This window comes from Orbicella faveolata, unplaced genomic scaffold, assembly GCF_042242905.1.
Source record: "Orbicella faveolata isolate gen_17 unplaced genomic scaffold, um_ofav_v1 contig_13, whole genome shotgun sequence".
NCBI lineage: Eukaryota > Metazoa > Cnidaria > Anthozoa > Scleractinia > Merulinidae > Orbicella > Orbicella faveolata.
Window position 1 is genome coordinate 30514481 of NW_028301540.1, and position 19417 is coordinate 30533897.

General features: G+C 38.3%; 1 protein-coding gene across 2 annotated transcripts; it reads left to right on the forward strand.

Annotated features, from left to right (window-relative positions):
• Positions 1 to 3045: 3045 nt before the first annotated feature.
• On the forward strand, positions 3046 to 14386 carry LOC110054247 (uncharacterized). 2 transcript variants are annotated; one of them, XM_020760611.2, is made up of 3 exons: positions 3046 to 3368; positions 11178 to 11526; positions 12865 to 14386. In XM_020760611.2, the coding sequence occupies exons 2-3, from the start codon at positions 11232 to 11234 to the stop codon at positions 13356 to 13358; spliced, it is 789 nt and encodes a 262-aa protein (XP_020616270.1). In that variant the 5' UTR covers positions 3046 to 3368; positions 11178 to 11231; the 3' UTR covers positions 13359 to 14386. The 2 variants fall into 2 exon arrangements, with proteins under 2 accessions (XP_020616270.1, XP_020616269.1); XM_020760610.2 differs by lacking the exon at positions 3046 to 3368 and having other exon boundaries at positions 10676 to 11526.
• Positions 14387 to 19417: the final 5031 nt, after the last annotated feature.

The following is a 19417-nucleotide window of genomic DNA, read 5'->3' on the forward strand; positions in this document are numbered from 1 at the left end:
AACATGCCTAGACCTTCTTCAGTTGAGTACCTACACCCCCTTCACTTCCAGTGCCCACACCCTCGTATTTTGGGAAGGCTTCATATATGTGTTGTTTTTTTTTTTTACTTTCTGTTATACAACACAAAATCAAACGAATCTTGTTTGCTGTAGAGGCGGCACCTGCGTTGGAAGGGGCGGGGGGGTGGGTGGAAGGGAAGGGGATATGCATTCTGGGATTTTGTCATTCGACCAAGTACTGTACAGAAAAAGAAAACTCGGACCTTGTTGTTTCTTACTAATTCTCAAACCTGGCCTGGATTTCTCAGGGTTGTAAACTCTAACTTTTTTTATAACAACGCGTCGTAGCAAAAACACATTCTAGCTACGAAACCCAATTGATACTAACACAGCTAGTAAACGACACCCTCAAAGGTGGGTCATATAACATCGGTAGCAACCCCCGGAAGGACTGATAATAAAAGCCATTGGAAAAATACGTGAGCTATTTCACTGCTTGTATAATTTCGTCCCCTGAGGGCGTCGTTATGTATCAATATAAAAAAAATCAATTTATCTAGAGACAAAAGACTGTCTTATGCCAAAACACGATAGTTACGAGTAAACATGTAAGACAAACGACTGGATGGACTTGGTCACATTTCGCTCCAGTTAGTCACCCCACTGGTAGCACTATTATTATGTTGATGAAAGTCTACATGAAAATAAAAATTAAAACACGATGATCGTGTCTAGCTGACAAGAATCTAAGCGTGAATGCTTAAGATGTCGACGTCGTTGGCGTAGCAAAGGACTTAATTTGATACAAAATTAATACGTTCCGCTCGTTAAGCGACGTAAGGACTTGAAGATTTTCCGGTGATGGCAGTCAAAGCCAGAAATTATTCAATTATTTGATAGAAGAATTTAAAAAAATAACTCTAACCTGGAGTTAAAGACCTCCGGTTGGACCACTTTTTGTTAACCGCACAATAAACTCATCAGTTGAAAGAAGAACACATTGTTAAGCGAAACTCCTATTTACTCAGAAAGCAATAAAACCAGAACAGGTGTCACATCTTAAAATACAGTAAAGTCACGAATTTTTTTCTGAATCACCTAGGGAAACAGAAATTAGGTTAAAAAAATCGGGAGTTCGAAAAATAAAGTGTAAATTCATGTGGTGTAAATAACTTTTCTTTTATACTTCAAAGTTAGGTTATCAGTGAAGAAGTCGTGATAGGGCTCTGGAAGAAAGTCCTGGAATCTCAATTATCAGTTCAATTTTCGGCGATTTCTCGGCTGTAAGTCACAGACTTTCAGCCAATTTCTAAGACATCACTAAACTTTGTAGATTTCAGGTTAGATCTCAGACGTTTCAGGTTAAAAAGAAAAAAAACAAGAACAACAACGTTATTTCTCCGCTGACAGTTAAAATGTTGACCAATTTTCAGCAATCTGTCAAACCTCATCCAGATATGCCCTCCAACCTTTGACCAATCACATCTCACCTTCTACCTCACTTCCAGGAATTTCCCCTAAAAGGCCTGGGAATGAGGTTGAATGGAACTAAACGTATTAAAAACAGTCTGTGCATCACGCGATTATTACTGATTCACGTGTTGAAGAGCAAATTGTGAAAGCGGGTGGGCGTTTCCACCCAAATTTGTTTTTGATATCTCTCACTTTCTCTAATGCCCAAAAAGGAAAAATATACTTTCCGAGTTCTAGATAAGAAAATTAATTATTTTTTTAAACTACTCCTGCGAGATACGCCTCTTCGAAGAACAGAACCAGTCGCAATTATGAATGAATATATTTGAGTCTGACGGTTTTGTTTGAAATAATGTAGTTGTATAGACATTTCTCACTTAAATTCGAGTTCTTCTTGAAATGACGCTCAGTACCTTTTGCTTTGCCTTCTTTTAGTTTGTTTTGTTTTGTTTTGCTTCGCTTTTTCATTCCTTACGTTGAAACGTTAAAGTTCTTCCGGGTCCGCGCGTGGGAGAATCAAGAGTTGCGCGTGAATTTGATTCACGTGTCACGTCGACGTGACTTTTGTCTCAGTCTAGTCATCACTAAATCTCCCTTTAAGCCTGAATGGTGGATGCAATAAACATGGCGTTTTCCTCGCTATTGGAGAACTCGTCAATTTTCGTTTCAGATTGTGTCATATAGTCAATTCAGAACCGCTTTTCCAAGCAAAGCACCTCGAAATGTTTTAAGCAATTCGGAGTAGTCTTAAAAAAAAACACGTTTTTCTCCTACGTATATCTCTGGTTCTGGTTATATAACAACTCTTATATAACAGACAAGAGCACGTGTAAATACACGCGTATAGGGATCTTCCTACTCAACGGAGAACGGAAATGAAATCACCAGAAAAAAAAGTTCCTTTCCTATTCAAATTCAAGTGAAAAACATCACGTTTTCTCGTCCAAAAAGTACATCAGTTTTAGCACTGCTCCCATTTTTTCCATAAATACTTTTTAATCATTATAACATAGGCGTATCCTAGTGCATGCCAATCTTGCAATCTAAAGTAATTACTCAGTTTTTGTAAGTTCCCAGAATTTCCCCTTTCGTGTTTTTGGTGATGGGTTTTTTTCGACTTTGATGATCTCGAATGTGCAACTGATGTTTAGTGAAAACATTTGTTTTTTTAGTAAATTTCGTATGTTTCTTTTAGTGTGATAACACTCCATCATTTGCTATCCTTTGTCTATAATGATGCGGTCACTAAAGAATTTCACGTCCTTCGATAAACTGTTTCGGGTCACCCAGATCAACATGTAAGAAAAAATCTGTGCAAAAAGTCAGCGCGAACACCTCCTGAATAGGATAATTTCCAAGGGTTTCCCTGGCAAAAAGTTTCTTTCTGTAACACCATCCTACTTTTATGGCCGGATAATGTAGGTGGCTTAAGCTCCGACAAAGCAGTGGTTTGAGGGATGTAACTTCAGAAAACTCATCGTATAAACTCTGAACACTAGGACATCACACGCCATTTAACAAAATTACCGTTTAATTATTGACAAGTTGGAGGCGTTTGAAATCGGTGGAGGCTGAAAGCAAAGCCTTTCCTATTCCAGTGCGGTTTAATGGCCCGTTTCTGTGTTTGAGGTGAATGAGGTTGAATCTACTAATAGCCAAACTCTACTGAAGCTGCTCCACGCACTTTTTGTTTACCCAAAAACCGCCTTAACACGCCCTCGGTATGACCAATATATCTTGTCTGCTGTGCACTAGTTGAGGTCAAACAGAGAATATATATGCGACACTTAAAAGCAATTTCGACCAAAGCGGTTGACATACGGGCGTTATCTGACGTGCACTGAAGAACTCTTGCTTTAAGGTTTTTATCTGAGGAGATACGAAGTTGCTTAAAGGTAAGTCACCTCTGAGAGGTACGTGACGAATTCCACAGGTTTTTTGGTGTGGCCCAACAGGTTTCCAAACAATCTACTGAACAATTTTCCGACAATGAACTCACGGCGTTTTGTTTTTATGCCGAGCTGTTGATATTTTCAGTGTAGTGTGACAAAAGGTAACATGATATTCATTGGCACAAGGTCGCGCGCTATCACAATAGCACATTGAAATATAGCCGGCAACACGGGAATAAGAAACAGTTGCATGAGGCCCTAACTATACATTGTTTCCATTTGCCTATCTAGTAACATAAATTAATTCCGGTTTTTAGAAAGTATTCGCCAAACAACCTCGCTCTGGCCGGTGCCGATATCGGTTTCCACAAGAAATAATAAGGTTCTACTGTCCATCTCGCAACATGAGCCAAGAGACCATTCTCTTGTGTAACCGAGTACTTGGTTGGCTCCTTGAACATCACGATACCTATCAGTTCCATCAAAAATGAGAGGATGTTTATCAAATCAAACAGTGCAATCGCACAAGATTTCGTCTGCAGAAGGACGGCGTTTTATTCTATAGCAAAGCCTAAGAGCATTCAATTTACTTCCAGTTCAAATAAAATTTGATGTATAGAAGGCTTTTTTAGAAAAAAAAAATGAACGTGGTAAAGACGACAGATCAGATGTAGTGCATTGACGTATCATACCTTTGACAACAGAGAGTCACCAGAGAGATTCTTGAAAATATAAATATATATGACAAAACCTTTAAAACTGGAATTATTATACCGAGAGAAAGAATGTAGATTTTAGATTTTGCAAGGTTGTCGTATACTTTCAGGCCTATCCCCAGTTAAAGGTTATAAAATGACTGCAAGAGGATTTTAAGAATTTTCGTTTTTTGATCAATCTTCAATTTCTATAGGGCTTTTTGTATATGAAAGTTCACCTGGTAAATATCATATTTCAGCGAGGAAAAAGAACAGTTGGAACAATTTTTGTCTGTTGAAGGTAGAAGGTTGCGTTAGAAATTCCATTTGTTCCACCACTTAACCAAGCAAGGAGGAAATTACCAAAAAAAGCTCTTTAGGCAATCTTACGCCTCGCTCCAATATAGATTCAATTTAAGGTTGTATAATTGAGCAGAGAGCAGTTTAACGGTGCATCTCAAGTTGCAGGAACAATACTGGAATTTCTCAGGAACTGCAGGTTGTCGCGGAAATAAAGTTGATTTTTTTTTTTTTCGTTTAGCACGAATGACCATAATACTTTCAGAAAGATCCGCTTGGATCATTTCTTTACTCGAAAATTATAGTTGCATGGGGATTTGTGTACATAGTTTAACAAACAAAATCTTTGATTCTTACTGATGCGAACCTTTGATGTTTCCCAAACCTTGTTTCTGTATTTTGAAAAAATTCTGGGGTGGTTTTTCAGCCAGAAACGAAACTCTAATTTTCTGTTACAATCCAGTGAAAAGTTTACAAGTTAACAGCAAATTGGAGATATTGACCATACTGAAAAAATTGCAGTTAAAAAAGATGATATGTTTGACCTTTTCGCACAATTTGTGCAGCGTTTTTCAGATTCCTCCAAAAGCGCCAGGTAACCTTTATCATTAAAATTTGGATGACTATTAAACTTTTTTTCAGTGTTACGAAAGCTCAGAGATGTACAAATTGGACACCCTTCGTGCAAGAAATTGAGAGATTCTTACTTACCTTTACGTATGATTCTCCACGCTATCCCAGTAAACAAACTCAGTATAACTTGCTGACTAAATGATTTGAGCAGTTCGAGTCTTTCTTTTTCATATCTTGTTAAATTGATCTAACAAAAACGATCGATCAAATAGACAATTTTCTAGTCGATGAGGTTAAGTAGACAAAGAAAACATTTGTGAGTCACAGCTAGAGATAAGAGCAACATTATATTTGTAAATAAACTAAGCAAGGATTGATTCCACACCTTGAGAATTCCCATCATAAAACTAGACGATAATACATCATAGGGGACGTGTTATGACTTGAATCTTTTTGTAGAATCCCTACCCTCAGGTGTTCGGAATCTATGCAAGGATGTCGCCGGTATATCATGTTTTCTTATAAATATAATGGGTTTTATTGAGAGCTCAGTTGCTGGTCTCTATAAACGAGTTTGAAGAGCTGTCCTGCAGATAGTGTGGAGAAAACGTCGTGTTAGTTGAGTTGAATTTGGAACGCAATGTCAGTCCGTGTTCACTGGATTTTACACAACTAAAGCACATTGATGGGAACTTACGGTATGCAGTTTATTCAATTCTTTCTTTTTCAGTCCCAAACGATCTTAACGTAATATTTAAATATTGTTTCTTAAAAAAGATTTATTGTGGGAAACTCGCCACATCGACAGAAATCTCTCATCAAAGTCAATGAATCGATCAATATCGACTAAAACACTTGTTGCTCGCATTTAATAAAAGAACCATTCCATGATAGTACTCCGAGTAAAGCCGGCTCAAAAATTGAAGTTAAGGACGCTTTTTATTCCTGACTAAAAAAAAAGCATAAAATTTATGGCAGTTTTTAATACATTTACTGAATTCTGAGTCCTGCATCTTTTTACGATGGTACTCATCATAAAGCTGTACATCACTGAGTTAGGTGGCAGAATTTTCATTTTTGGATCTGTATGGCTGGTATTAAGCAAAAATTTTAGGCAAGGTGATGCTTTTTCAGCGGTTATTATGTTGGCCGCAACTCTTTCTGCAAAAAAAATAAACGTTTCGAATGAAGTAGAAATGAGCCATCGTGAGCGTGGCGAAACGTTTTTCTGGGGCTCAGAAAACCGCAAAGCATAGCTGTTTTGCGAAAACAGGGTACGATTTTTTTGAAATCAAACTTTAAGTTAGTAAGTTTGTAGTATTTATATTTTTTTCAAGGAAAGTTCAACAAGTCTTTCAGCCTGGAGGTTTGTTTGAAAATCTGCTTTGAAGCAAGTGCTCAGGCAACAACAAATGTTAACTAAAAAGCTTTACATTTCCAAGACTAAAACCCCTTAAGACTTTCCTTTTACAGTCTGTCAGAGACTAGAATGTCAAGAGGAAACGTAGAATGCGTAATTCTAACATATTGTCATAACAGTTGTTTGCCACTGCCGTCTAAAATAGAAGTTTTCATTTTTTGCTTCTTAATCAAAACCTCAGTACAGATAACGAGGAACACTGCATCTAGGAGGCCCGGAGTCCACATATAGGTCTTGTTAGTTTGTTGGCAACATCCAAAGAAATATTTTTTCTGTATGATCATATTGCTATAAATACAATACAAAAGATAACCTCAGCTTTTAATCCTTCTACTGATTGACATTTGAGAAGTATTAACCATGTGAAGTAGGACATTTTCCCCCCATATACAATTGCATCAAGGTTCCCACGGAACCGTTAGTGCGGTGTCACTGTTAAATAAATCAAACTCTAAAATAATATCCCTTCAGTAAGTAAGGGTCTTTTTTTCAGATCTATGACATTTTAAGAAAGATTTTTGCGTTTAAGTGACTCAATTAAGTAAATGCATCGTCCTAACACAGTAGCGTTAACCCAGCCGCAAAAATACTTGATTTTTACTGTAATTGTTGTAATTGCTTTCTTGGCACTGAATTGGTGTAAAATACCAAGCTATCTTGTTCCCTTTTTAAAATGGCGTGTTGCAGGAGAAAATCTCGGATTTATCAGACCGGCAGACTGTTTGGTGAATGTTGGTTGTTTCTGGAGCGACAGCTATAGCCTCAATACTAGCTTCTTTTCGATTTCTGGTCTTTCAGTATAAAATGCAAATGGTAGTTTCGATTGTGAACAGTATTTGGCGATTCCCTCGTCAAAATATTACAGGCACAACACCGTTTTGGGTTATTAAAGAAAATGCTTGGTTCTGTCTGTAACAAACTAACCAGATTCCTTCAATTTAAGTGTCAATAATTTCATTTCTAGCTTAAAACAAAAAACAAGGGTTAAACTTTTGTTGATATTCATTCAATTTAGGGGCTCTTGCCTTTCGTGTTAATTCTCTTTTATTAGCAAACAATTCATGTGACCAATTGAAGGCGACTTCTCAAGTATCCGAGACAGTATGGGATCTGAATTAAAGGCAAATATTCTGATGTGTTCATAACATGGCAAAGCAACAGCAAATAAACCCGTGCCATCGTAAATCGGGGGAATTCCTTATGGAAACTCCGCGTGAACATGATTCAGGGAAAAAAGAAACCTTGAAGGTATTCGTCAAGGGCAAGGCAAACCCGAAGATAAATCGTTGATTTGCAGTTGAAATACGATTCAATCCATACTTACACCAAACTTAACAGAAGATAATATTGTATTAACTCGTACGATCAGTTTTCATTCCTTGAAAACTCAGGGTTGAAAAGACCCAAACCTCACAAAAACAAAACCACAAAAATGGTGGACGATTGTCCTCTCGGCGGAGCAGATAAGAGAACTGTCTTCTTATGTTTGTTTTAGATTTGTAACGGTGGCCCGTGGTCGCCTTTCGTCTACCTCAAATTCTTTGCATTATTTTTTACGCTCAACGTTTTGCAGGTGCTTGAAACGTTCCTTAAATAACGTCTAGGGAATTAGAATTTGAAACCACATTCAGACGGTAATCCTGTTGAGCCCTATTGCTCAGCAAAAGTCTGAAGACTGCCCAATTATATCGAAATGCGAGGCGTTTTTAAATGTGCAGTTTTTTCCTTTAAGTTCCATTCGAAAAGTTCTTCCTAAATAGGTCTGAAAGGGGTAGAAAGTTTTCGTTTGGCTCGTTTCAAACAGGAGACATTGCATGAGTATAATGAATGCAAGGCGTATTTTATTTACCGTATTCCCGTGGTAATTCGATTAGCTATATAGCGGGGTTTATGGAGAAAACAATTCCAACTGATGGATAAAATCTATGAATAGAATCAGCTTTCATCAGATAACGTGTAAAATGTCAGTTATTAAAAACCTATAGTTACTCCTCCTTTGAAACCAAGCGTGACTTGCTCTGCCTAAGAACAAAACAACCCTCGGGGACTCCTTTGTTTCAGCCTTGTCATAAGGGCCCACTGCAGCCTTCTCTTTATCGATTACATAAAGGTGGTCGCTGTTTAACGTCGATTGAATAAAGGCTGAAAAGTGAATATTTCTCCCAGCAGTTTGAATTTGAATTAAATGATACTCAATTTCACACCTCCAGAGTGTTAAACTTCGCTTGAGATAATGTGTTGGCGCTGTGTCTCACACTGTGAGAAAACGCGTCCAATTAGGTGTTATTTTGTTTATGGTTCTAGACCGTCTTTTTATTTCAATTAGGTTTTGAATTATTTTAAATTTATCGGGTTTTCTGCTGTTGAACATAGTGGACACCTGAAAATGGTAGTTTATGGCTCGGTCTCTTTATAGCTGAGCAATCCACACCCCCTTTCTACTCCTCTACGCCTCCAGATGTTCTTTTTCCCAGGGAAGAAAACCACATCAAGATTTGCTGCGGAGAGCTTTGTTCGAAACTTTAATGAAATTTTACGCGGGTCGTGTCTCTCTGCCGAAGTTTTCGAATACAAAAAAAGTGCTCATATTGTCCAGTTTTGCCGAGAGTTCAATTAACTATGGTTTTGAAGGATTGGAGGGAACAAAACCCAAAGCTAAGGTTGTTGTAGGAAGTGACCGAAATTTAGTGAGTAAGTGTTAAAATATCATGTGGCAGCTTTCATTCCAGCCGTAGCTTTTCGGTAAGAAACGAGAAGGCTTTAGCATTACACTTCGAGAAATCTTTCGCGAATGTTTTAAAATGGCGACTTTAGGGAAGAAAATCGACAGCAACTGTTAATGCAGCACTGCGTTTGGGCAAGCACATTGTTTGGCTAAAAATTTATGGAAATTTTGACATGGCCGCGTTTCGTTCTGTCGAACGGAAAAACACCAACAGTGCGAGAAAATTGTCGACATTTATTTAACTCATCTGTGTTTTGAAACTATTGGGAATTCTTACAAAGTTATTGGGTCAGAATTTCTATGTTCAGCCGCCCCCAATGAAGGAAAAGGCCCATTTATAATCAATTTAGCACTCTCGCGATATTTTTGTTGTAAAGAAGGCTTTTAATTTGACCAACTAGGAGAATCGACAAGGAATGCGATGTAGTTTCGGCGAGAAAAAGGGCAATGTTTTAATATTTTTGCCCCACATGCTGTGTTATTTACACAAAAAAAATTGATCGCATTTTTGTTCTGTTTATAATGATAATATAATAAGGTTAAACTCTTTATTCAGCGAAAAGAAAACAAGCAGAGAATGAGAATATAGCTTCTTTAAAGTAAATTGTTAATTATGTTTTTCCTGTTGTCAAACTCTATATCATGACATCGGTTGAACATCATCCCGGAAGTCTAAACCATTAATTATGCCTAAAGGCTGTTTCACGGTTTGGCATTTCGCCCTCATAAAACAGGAAAGAAAAGGCGGTGTTTAGAGACTGCGAAAGCAAGGCCTTCATGTTCTCAATACAAACGGTGCATGTATACAAAATAGTGAGATATAAATGTCCCGTTTGGTAGAAAAATTAAAGGACGCGCTCCCCTCAAACTGCTGCGAAGATAATTTAGCAAGTTTATTAATATATGCAGTTTATTTGTCAGAAGATTGTCGAGGGGCGACATTTAAAACTATAGCGTTGACTTAACCACTATGTTTTATTTGCATGGCGAGATTAATAACAGAGAGAATGTTTACACTCATTCATTCAATCGGTACAGGTGTTAGAACAACGAGTTGGTAATTTTGAATCAGCTCTTGCTGAAACACGTACTTAACTCGTCCATTGAGCTTAGCAAAGTTCAGCTGGCGATAGAATTCAGGGCGACCTATTAGCCAAGTTTTCTTCTTGTGACATGTTTTAGTGTTAACATGATAATGGGTTGCCATTGTACAAGCAGAAAGCAGTTTAGTTTCAAATCTGTTGCTAAATTTGCCAAACCCAAAAAGTCCCAGCAATGGCTCTTGGCAACTTCATCTTTTACCCTTTTAATTAACTCGAAACCCTTTTTTTGTGAACAGAACATATTTTGTACAATCTACGTGGTAATTTAATCCCTTACCAAACAAGGGTTTCAATGAAGTAATTGAATTAGCAAAACTCTAGAAAAGAGGATAATTCGCTTTTTTTCTTTAGATTCCAGAAACCTTTAGTTAGAAAAATAACTAAGCCTATAGATTTAAATCATCGAGACCAGAAAATACATTTACTTAATCTGAAGTAACCTGTTAATCAAACGAGTTGAAAAAGGATTAATTGGGACATTTCACGAAATGTTTGAAGTTTTTTGTTGTTCGTATTCCTTATGAAAGCAGAAATTGATTTACTTCGCACTTGTAGAAAATCGTAAATGGACTTGATTAATAGTTTAAACTAGGGTCACGGGCTAATTTTTGCTGACAAGCCTATAAATTAATTTGGCCCATAATGCGCGGATTGGCTAGAATGGGCCAACAAATTTTTACTTTTCTGCTCGCCTATTAACATGCTAATTTTTCACCGAGGAAAAAAATGTTTGTAGAATTACTTCCGAGCACTTTACGTAGGCCGCATATTTAGCGATTGGCAAATAAACGACATCATGGCTTTGTTTATCCTAAAAATCCTCCACGATTGCTTGCAGAAAGAAAGGGTATAGAAATCTAATGTAAGTAAAGCATCATTTCCTCCCACAGGGGTCGTTCCCCGCGCCAATTAATTATTTTAATCCGGCCATTGATAATCGTCATCAAAACAATTTAACAGCAAAATTCACGTGATCATATGTGGGCATCTTTTAAGACAGAAGCGCTCTCCCATTTGGAATCATTTACCTCAAGACGGCAGCACACCGCGATGCAAGGGGCAAAGACATCTGCGTTCTCCGTAGAATCACTCATTTCCAAGGAAGGCTTCGCCGAACCCAGAATGGATGGGACACATGCGTGTATATCACTGCCAAGGTGCTCTTCAGCGGGGCAGGAGATCACAAGGACCTCGCCTAGCTTCAGCACAACGATAAGTATACCACGACCATTAGCCCTCGAAGGAGTTGGCTCCGGTCATACAAGCGCATTCTCGCAAACTTCCCAACTTCCTCTTTCCAGTGGAAGAGCCTTCGCCATTCAGCGGAACACAGAACATCATGCAGGTACAGTTACTTAAACTACGCGGAGTTTTGCTGTTGTGTTGTTCTTTTGTTTTCTGTGAACTGTTTTTAATGTTTATCTCCTCCGAAATTCTAACAGTGACCTTACGTTTTTGTGAATGAATGTTAGCAAAAAAAGCATTTATCTAAAAAGAACTTGGAAACATGCTGAAAAAATAAAAAAATCACTTTGCTGAAAAACCGAATAAACTTCCTTATTACAAATTGCGTTGGCTGTCGATCAAACATTTCATGCTATCCTCAACAAGAAATTAATTTTAAGATTTCAACAATTTTTGCAAATTAGTTTCGGATAAAAGGGTGATATTTTCTTTTCTTTTGGTTGCGCAACTTACTAAAATGGACGCGCTAATCAAAATTTGTCAATTAAACAGGAACTGTGTTTTTAAGCTGTAGCTAGGAAGATCTATACCAGCAGGACCTTGCTCGATTTGTCTTCCTGTCGTTTTGACCATTTGTAGGAAGGCGAATGCCTAAAATAAGTTACAAACGACTCTGTGCAATCAATCTGAATTATCACGCAAGAAACATAGTGTTATTTTAACACCAGGAAAGGGCGTGATGGCTGTCGAGTGTGAACTGTTTCGACAGTTTTAAAATGTATTCGTTAATTGCGGCAAGAAGGTGTTCTTTTTTCAAAACGGAAAGGTACTAATACATGGTGATTTTGTTGAGGGGCTCATCCATCCTTGTGCCAAAAACTTAACGACACAAAGAGACGGATGTTGCTGGCTACGCTGTATAACTAAGAATGTACGCATTGAGCTTTGCACTATAGGCGATAAAAACCAATGTGGTTCCAAAATCTTTCTAGCTTCGATTTTTTGGGTGGGAATAGTTCAATATTGTAGATGTTTTAAGACAACAAAAGATTCTAAACCGAACAATAGGTGAACAATAAATTGAGAAGCTGGCGTCAAATGGTTCGATTCATTGGTTGTCTCTCTTGTGAAAGCTGACATTAATACAATGACAATGTACTTAATGCTAATAGAAAAAAGAAAACGTATTCAATTTCACTTCGATTAATACCGTACACACCTTTACTGTAAACACCTGATTTTCTCCTCTTTGCTTAAAATGACAAAAAAAAAAAAGGCGCAAAGATCTTGTTCGAACCAAAAAGAACTTTTTCCATTCATTTTGATGTCACCCAAAATTCTACCTTTGGAAGTTGGTTGAGTTCACTGTACTTGTCAGAGGTGTTTCCAAGCAACAAGCCCGACCCTGTAACTCCACACTGACATAACAAAGCACTTCCGTTATTATTCTGTTGATTGACACCTGTTAAAACTCCTAACTTGTCTTCCTGATTCACAGACGTGCAACGCCACGACGACTCAACTCGAACTCGACGCTACAGGACAGCGTTTACCCGTGAGCAGCTGAGTAGGCTAGAGAAAGAATTCCTACGAGAAAACTACGTGTCTCGAACTCGCCGAAGCGAGCTTGCGACAACTCTTAACCTGTCCGAGACAACCATCAAAATATGGTTCCAAAACCGGCGCATGAAATCCAAAAGGCGACGCATGGCCCTAGGGCTGAAACCTGTCCAAGCATTTTGTCCCACGAGGCACTTGCCCTCTGATGGACATTTCAGTTCGGGTCATCTGTATAACGGTCTTCATTATGTGCCTTGGTCGCCATATTCACCTGTCAACGGCCCATTATGGCCACACGGAGTTCACTTCTTACACTGCGACCCACATTATCATCCGTTCTCTGTACCATCGGCCAGCACCAGTACAGGATCGAGCTACCGGCCACCAACTACACAGGCAAACTGTTCGCACGTCTGGAAAAGCAGCGAGTAGACACCGAACAAATATCTTTTTTTGGCCAAGAAAGGTTTCAGTAAAACGAGAAATTTGTAGAAAACCACTTGGCAAGACTCATGCGTTGATATCACATGTAAGGGGTCCAAATCTAAGACATACTGCATTTCCTGTCACTTGCAAATAAGTAGAAAAAAAAAACAAATGATATAATTGATTACTTTCCTACAGCGAGTCCTATAAGGTTTCTAACAAATGGTGTTTTTTCAGTTATGGATGTAATAAAATGAAATTATATTGAAAAAGGCATTCTAGTTAATTTCATATACATTTAAATGTTCGAGTAAACAGTAATGGTAAAATTTCTCCATTGTGAATATTCCAGCCATTAAAGGCTTTGTTGCATGCGGGAATTTTTCTTCACTGTGCGAATTTTATCGCCACTTTACGAGTTGCACGAAAAACTGTCTAGTCATCAACAACCCTTAGCATGAACATTCCTCGTAACTTTTCGCGGCAAGCCTTGCACAAAATAGAATCTAGTTCTACGTGTGACAATGCTCACCGAAGCAAGATCGTTCATTTGAGACATGTTCATTTCAGGGTGTAACACTAGACAACGCTTCGTGCAAATTGTCTAACGTCCCAACAAACTTGCGAGATAAGTTTGCAAGACTAATTGTCTGGTATAACAGTGCCTTAACTTGGTTGGTCAGATCGGTTGGTCATATATGAATTAATCAACAATCAGTCGTTGGACTCGGATTGCTATAATCATTATGGCAGTAAAGATAATTGTTATAGATGGACATGCTTGGTTAAGACTTCTTTTCTGGCAGTTAGGCTAGCAGCTCTGCAAAGGTCGGTAAATTTAAGAATGAAAGGGGTTTCTCCGACATCAAGAGATGTCTGTAAGTTCGCGACGTTACGTGAACGAGATGGATCTCAGGCTCCAAAAGGTGATAAGCTTCCAAAGCCGTCGATAAAACAACATTGCTGTTGGACCCTGTTAACTTCACAGGTTCGAAAATATCAGTGTTTAGACAATAAAAGTTATTTCTGCTCCACAGAGTGGAAGTGCTCATTTTATCATTTAAAACAACAAAAGAAAAACATTCAGAGAAATTTACAATCTAATGATGCAAACAAACTGGCAAAACTTTACTTTTTCAGTTATCCTTGACAATGTTATTTTTCGATACATTCTTAAACGTTACAAATTAAGCTGGAGGTCGTGGATATGATGAAATTATGGGCTTAGAAATTCAAAGAAGAGAGACCTCTTGATGACAATGAGCCATGTTTTCCTTTGGGAAAATATCTCTTTCATTTGATCACCTGACATAAATAGAAAATTAAGGAAAACTTTGGTCCTTAAATTGGGGCTAACGCGAGTCTGAACTTTTCAAACTGGTTTTAATCCGTGTCAATCTTCCACATTCTTAAGCAATCATTTTTCCTTTTCGGTTTTGCTATTACCTTTTCTTGACTTCTTCCCTTAGTAAACTATAATTACGAGATTTGCCCTGATATGTTGGTTATTTTCCACGTTCAAAATGAGCCACTGAAAGCAATGGCCATATTGATCCTTTATGTCTCGGTTAGGACTGACCAGTATTGCATACATCAGGCAAAACATGATTTAGTATTGATTACATAGCTCCCTTCGAAGTGTGACGAAGAATGATGGAATAAGAAGAAGGGAGCTTCGTTACGAAGATCACTAACTTAGAAGCCTTCTAAAGGTACAGTGTTTCTAAACCTGCGCAGAAACCAAAAGCAATTAAAACTCTTCATGTCAATCACAACGTGCATAAATTAATTAACGTCATAGGTCTATTAGAACCTTGCAATCGTTGACAAAGGACGGGAAAAGACAACAACTACTCTATAGACTAAGAATAAATGCTGCAATGGTACCAAAGTTTGCTACCTTTTGAAGGAAACATGGACGGGAAGCAAAGAGCCTTGGTCTAAGGCCCGTCCACACTACGCCGGAGGAATTTCAAACGGAGGTTTCATTCTGAAAACACATCAAATGTTTTCCGTCCACAGTAAGCCGGAGAAATTAAAAAACGCAACAATCGCCGCTCATTTTGGATTTGTGTTTGAGGAAAACTTGGTCATGGAAATCACATGATTATCGTGACCCCATCGTCTTCAAAAAGCTCCGTTTTCAAAATGTTTTCGTCCACACGAAATACAGAGAGCCGACATTTTCAAATTCCTCCGGTTTGAAGAGCGTTTTCGAAAAGCTCTTTTTTCGTGACGGATTAGTGTACACGGTAGGCCTAACCGAAGAAATAAAGCTGCGTTTTCAAATTTCTCAGGCGTAGTGTGGACACTGCCTAATATTCGGGCTTTGAAAGGAACAACAAATGTCATATCACTCAAATTAATTAAAATGTCTCAACACGTCTCGTTCCTTTATGCGCGATCACTCTCGAAACGAGTTAAGTTAAATTGTTTTCAAGCAAATTTTGTCAAAAGAAAGAGGGACACTTTCTTCGGATTATTATTTTTTTTCTTTTTTTGATGGAGAATTAACGTCAAGGACAAAACCAAAAGTTTACTGAGATCTTAACACCGCTTAATGAATTATTACAAAACGTATAAAATTTATTAACAGGGAATATTTTCCGATTTCAAATTAAAAACCTACTAAAGATTGTTAGAGGGCGAGCATGTCCGGAAATGTATTAAGAATTTGCTCGATAATGCATCAAGGACTCAAATCTGTGTCTTGTGCTTTACAGAATAATACTTTGATTAATCAAGTTCACATTTCCTTTCCTTCACGACTCAAAATAAATAGTTGGCCCAAAACTAGCCTAAAACTATGGCAGAAATTTTTATGATCTGTTAAGATGGCAAAGGACCATTCCGACGGAAATGTCTTCGTGAGGAAGGAGTAATTTACAGGTAAGTGGTAAATAACCAGGGATAGCGTCTCCACTAGCATACAAATAAATGTGGTATAACTTTCGCTGTTTTTTGGGAATGAGAATCGAAAGCCCGTTACGACCCTTTGAGCACTGATCAACGTTTAAAAAGCATATAGGCAGAATGCAGGCCTCATTTCCAGCAGAGAGAATTTAGAACAGGCTGGAAAGAGAAAAGGAAATTGCCTCTAACAACAGACGCGCCTTCCATGAAGTTTGCCGTGTTGTGATGAAGTTTACGAGTAATTAAAACAAGTTAATTCGTGAAATGTGTAATAAACTGCTGATGCTGTACGCGGTATAGCTATTTAAGAGATATTACGCATGCGCAGTGTTGGCTTAGATAGGTAATGATCCTCCATTAGCGCCATCGAGTCTAGCTTAAAGACCAGCGCGTGTTTGCTTAAGCCGCAAATTACCGGTAAAAGAGAGCTATAGGTTGTCATTAAAGATCATTAGTAGAGGTAATACTCTCCCGTACATGTAGGAGAGTTCAAATGTGGATAGGTCATAATTTATGGGCTTATAATATTATGAATTTGTACCGTCTGATTGATGAAATTAAACATATTTTCGTGCTGGTTGCCTATGTTCAGAATTATTTTCAATATTCTTCGTAGTATGATTACTAAGCCCCCTTGAAATGAAATCGGAAATTAGTTCAAAACCAGAATGATTATCGGACAAGCTGAGCAAAAACTCTGAATAATTTCGTTTTAATTTTGGGCGGATGATTATAATTGCATGAAATACTGACACGTAATAACTTAGTGAATAATCTTTGACTAATTTTGTAAAATAAGCTCAGACGGGTTTCTCGCGCATCAAACTTCCCTGTTAATATGTCTTCAACAAAAGGAACATTGGAAAACAGACGGCCATCTGGCATGCCAGCCGTTCGCTCGTTTTTGTACGGAATACAGTATTTTCCCTCACTCAGCAAACTTCATGATTGTTAAGTACACCTGACAAATTAGCCTGCAAATTAATTTTTTTTTTCTGTTTCTTTTTTCCTTGACCAAGCGACACAGTGAAACGATTAAAAGCGAGGAAAGCTAGCTTTGCCTCTCCTCAGAACCCACTGAAAAAGGCTTCGTAGCAATCGAATAGGAACTGAGTAAAACTTGAACGAGTGTTTCTAGTTTGAGACCGTAGCATGCAAGCGATACCAGTCGCCATTTCGCAGGCTATAATTCAGCTGGATACTAAACACTAGGGTGGACATTTCGTTCGCAAAATGATTTTTTTATGCTCAAAGTTGGATTTTTCATGTATCTTCCAGTAAAAAGGTGATTCTAATTCCTAACCGGCAAAAGGAATGGAAGAACTCAGTTCTAATTCAACTATCTACAAGCTATCTAAAACAGATTGTAAAACCTCACGAGTTACGTTCCCCTAGTTAAGAGTTACGAGCTTCAATCAAAATACTCGAAGTTTCCTCGCATTAAACCGTGGCTGCGATTAAAAGTAGACCAAACATTGCCGACAAAAGTAAGTTTTTTAATATTATAATACGTATTCCTGTTCACGTAGCTTCCTCTACTTGTGATTGGTACAGAGTGATCTTAAGTACAAACTGCTTATTAAGAGCTGTTATTCATCTTTATCACCAGTTTGCGCGGTGGAACAGAATCGCTTAAAATGCCATGGTTTGGACACAATGTAAATTAAATATCGGTGTTTCAAATGGATCTGTGGGCTGCGTGGCACTGTGGAGATAGTCCAAAAGTTATACACTGTAAATACAAATGTACCAAAAATTCAAAATATTAATTTGAGGCGAAAATTAACTGCTTAGATAAAATACTTACGTTTAGTTGTCAAATAATTTCGTAAATCAGTCGATTTCTGCTGATTAAAAAACCTGCGATTTTTTGTGATCAAATTTTGAAGGATGAAAAACTGCTTTGCTTGCGACACGTTGTCGAGTTTTGAATTTTCATGCAATTGCCTGCGGAAGATCAGAAGAACTGAAATAAAAGCTCAGGAAACCCTGAAATTGAAACCCTGGGCGCTGACAAGTAAATTTATTTCAATGAATTGTTGAACAATGGATGCTCAGGCAACTCTCTTTTTGCGCCATGCTTGTTTTCCTCTTCATTTTACTGGTACTGTTAAGTACTTCTTCAGTTCAATAAAGCTATGTACTTGTGTAGCATATCTCGCCAATTTAAACTACAACATTCCGAAATGGCGGTCTCCCAACGCACACCAAAACGAGACATGCATGGCAGTACCAGACAAAATGCTCTAGGGAGTGGAGGCGGACTGGTGCGAGTAAAGAAACAGTGCGAGAGCTGAGAAAAGAGTCAAGCTGAAGTGGGGACGGAATGTTGTCGCCTTAAGGACAAGCTGGAACGAGAAGCAATAATGATTGATGCTAAGCTTGTCAATTTGACTGCCAAACTCTCAAATGGCTTAAAAATGGAATGTCTCACATCATCACTAACCAACTAGAGAATCTCTAAAACGCCAGTAAATGCTCTCACTAGCGATCTTTTTTGCCTTGATTATCCATTCAAATTGGGAGGCGCGGTGTTCTCATGTGCGCTCGTCTCCGGATCGAGCGGTCCGGGTTCGAGCCCTGGCCGGGCACATTGCGTTGTGTTCTTGCGCAAGACACTTCACTCTCACAGTGCCTCTCTCCACCCAGGTGTATAAATGGGTACCGGCGAACTTAACACTGGGGGCAACCCCACGATTGACTGGCATCCCATCCAGGGGGAAGTGGAAATACTCCTAGTCGCTTCATGCTACAGAAACCGGGATAAGCTCCGGCCTGATGGGCCAGTTGGCTTATCCATGCAAATTGTTACTTCATGCAACCCTGGAACAGCTTTGACCTCAACATGGACACTGTTTGTTGTTCTTCACGGTGTCAACTGATACTAACCTGGTTAATACTTCCTTTCTACCATTTCTTTTGTTTGTTATTCATCATTTAAAAGCCTTATTTAATCATGCAGTTTACAGGTCACGGAATCAACTAACATACCGTGACAAAGCACCAAAAAGTTAGATCAGATTTAACCTGAAACCGTTCCAGGCGGAAAGATTGTTCGAGATAACATTGTGGTATTCACATATATGAAGTGTCCTTGAAGAAGTCGAACCAAAACGTTGTGGTGAGCAAATTATTTGAATGAGTATCGCAGT

Bases quoted from the DNA above. Each gene is read 5' to 3' on its own strand.
- LOC110054247 (XM_020760610.2), top strand. From the start codon at position 11,160: ATGTGGGCATCTTTTAAGACAGAAGCGCTCTCCCATTTGGAATCATTT. The intron at 11,527-12,864 runs GTACAGTTACTT...CCTGATTCACAG, and splicing joins GAACACAGAACATCATGCAG to ACGTGCAACGCCACGACGAC.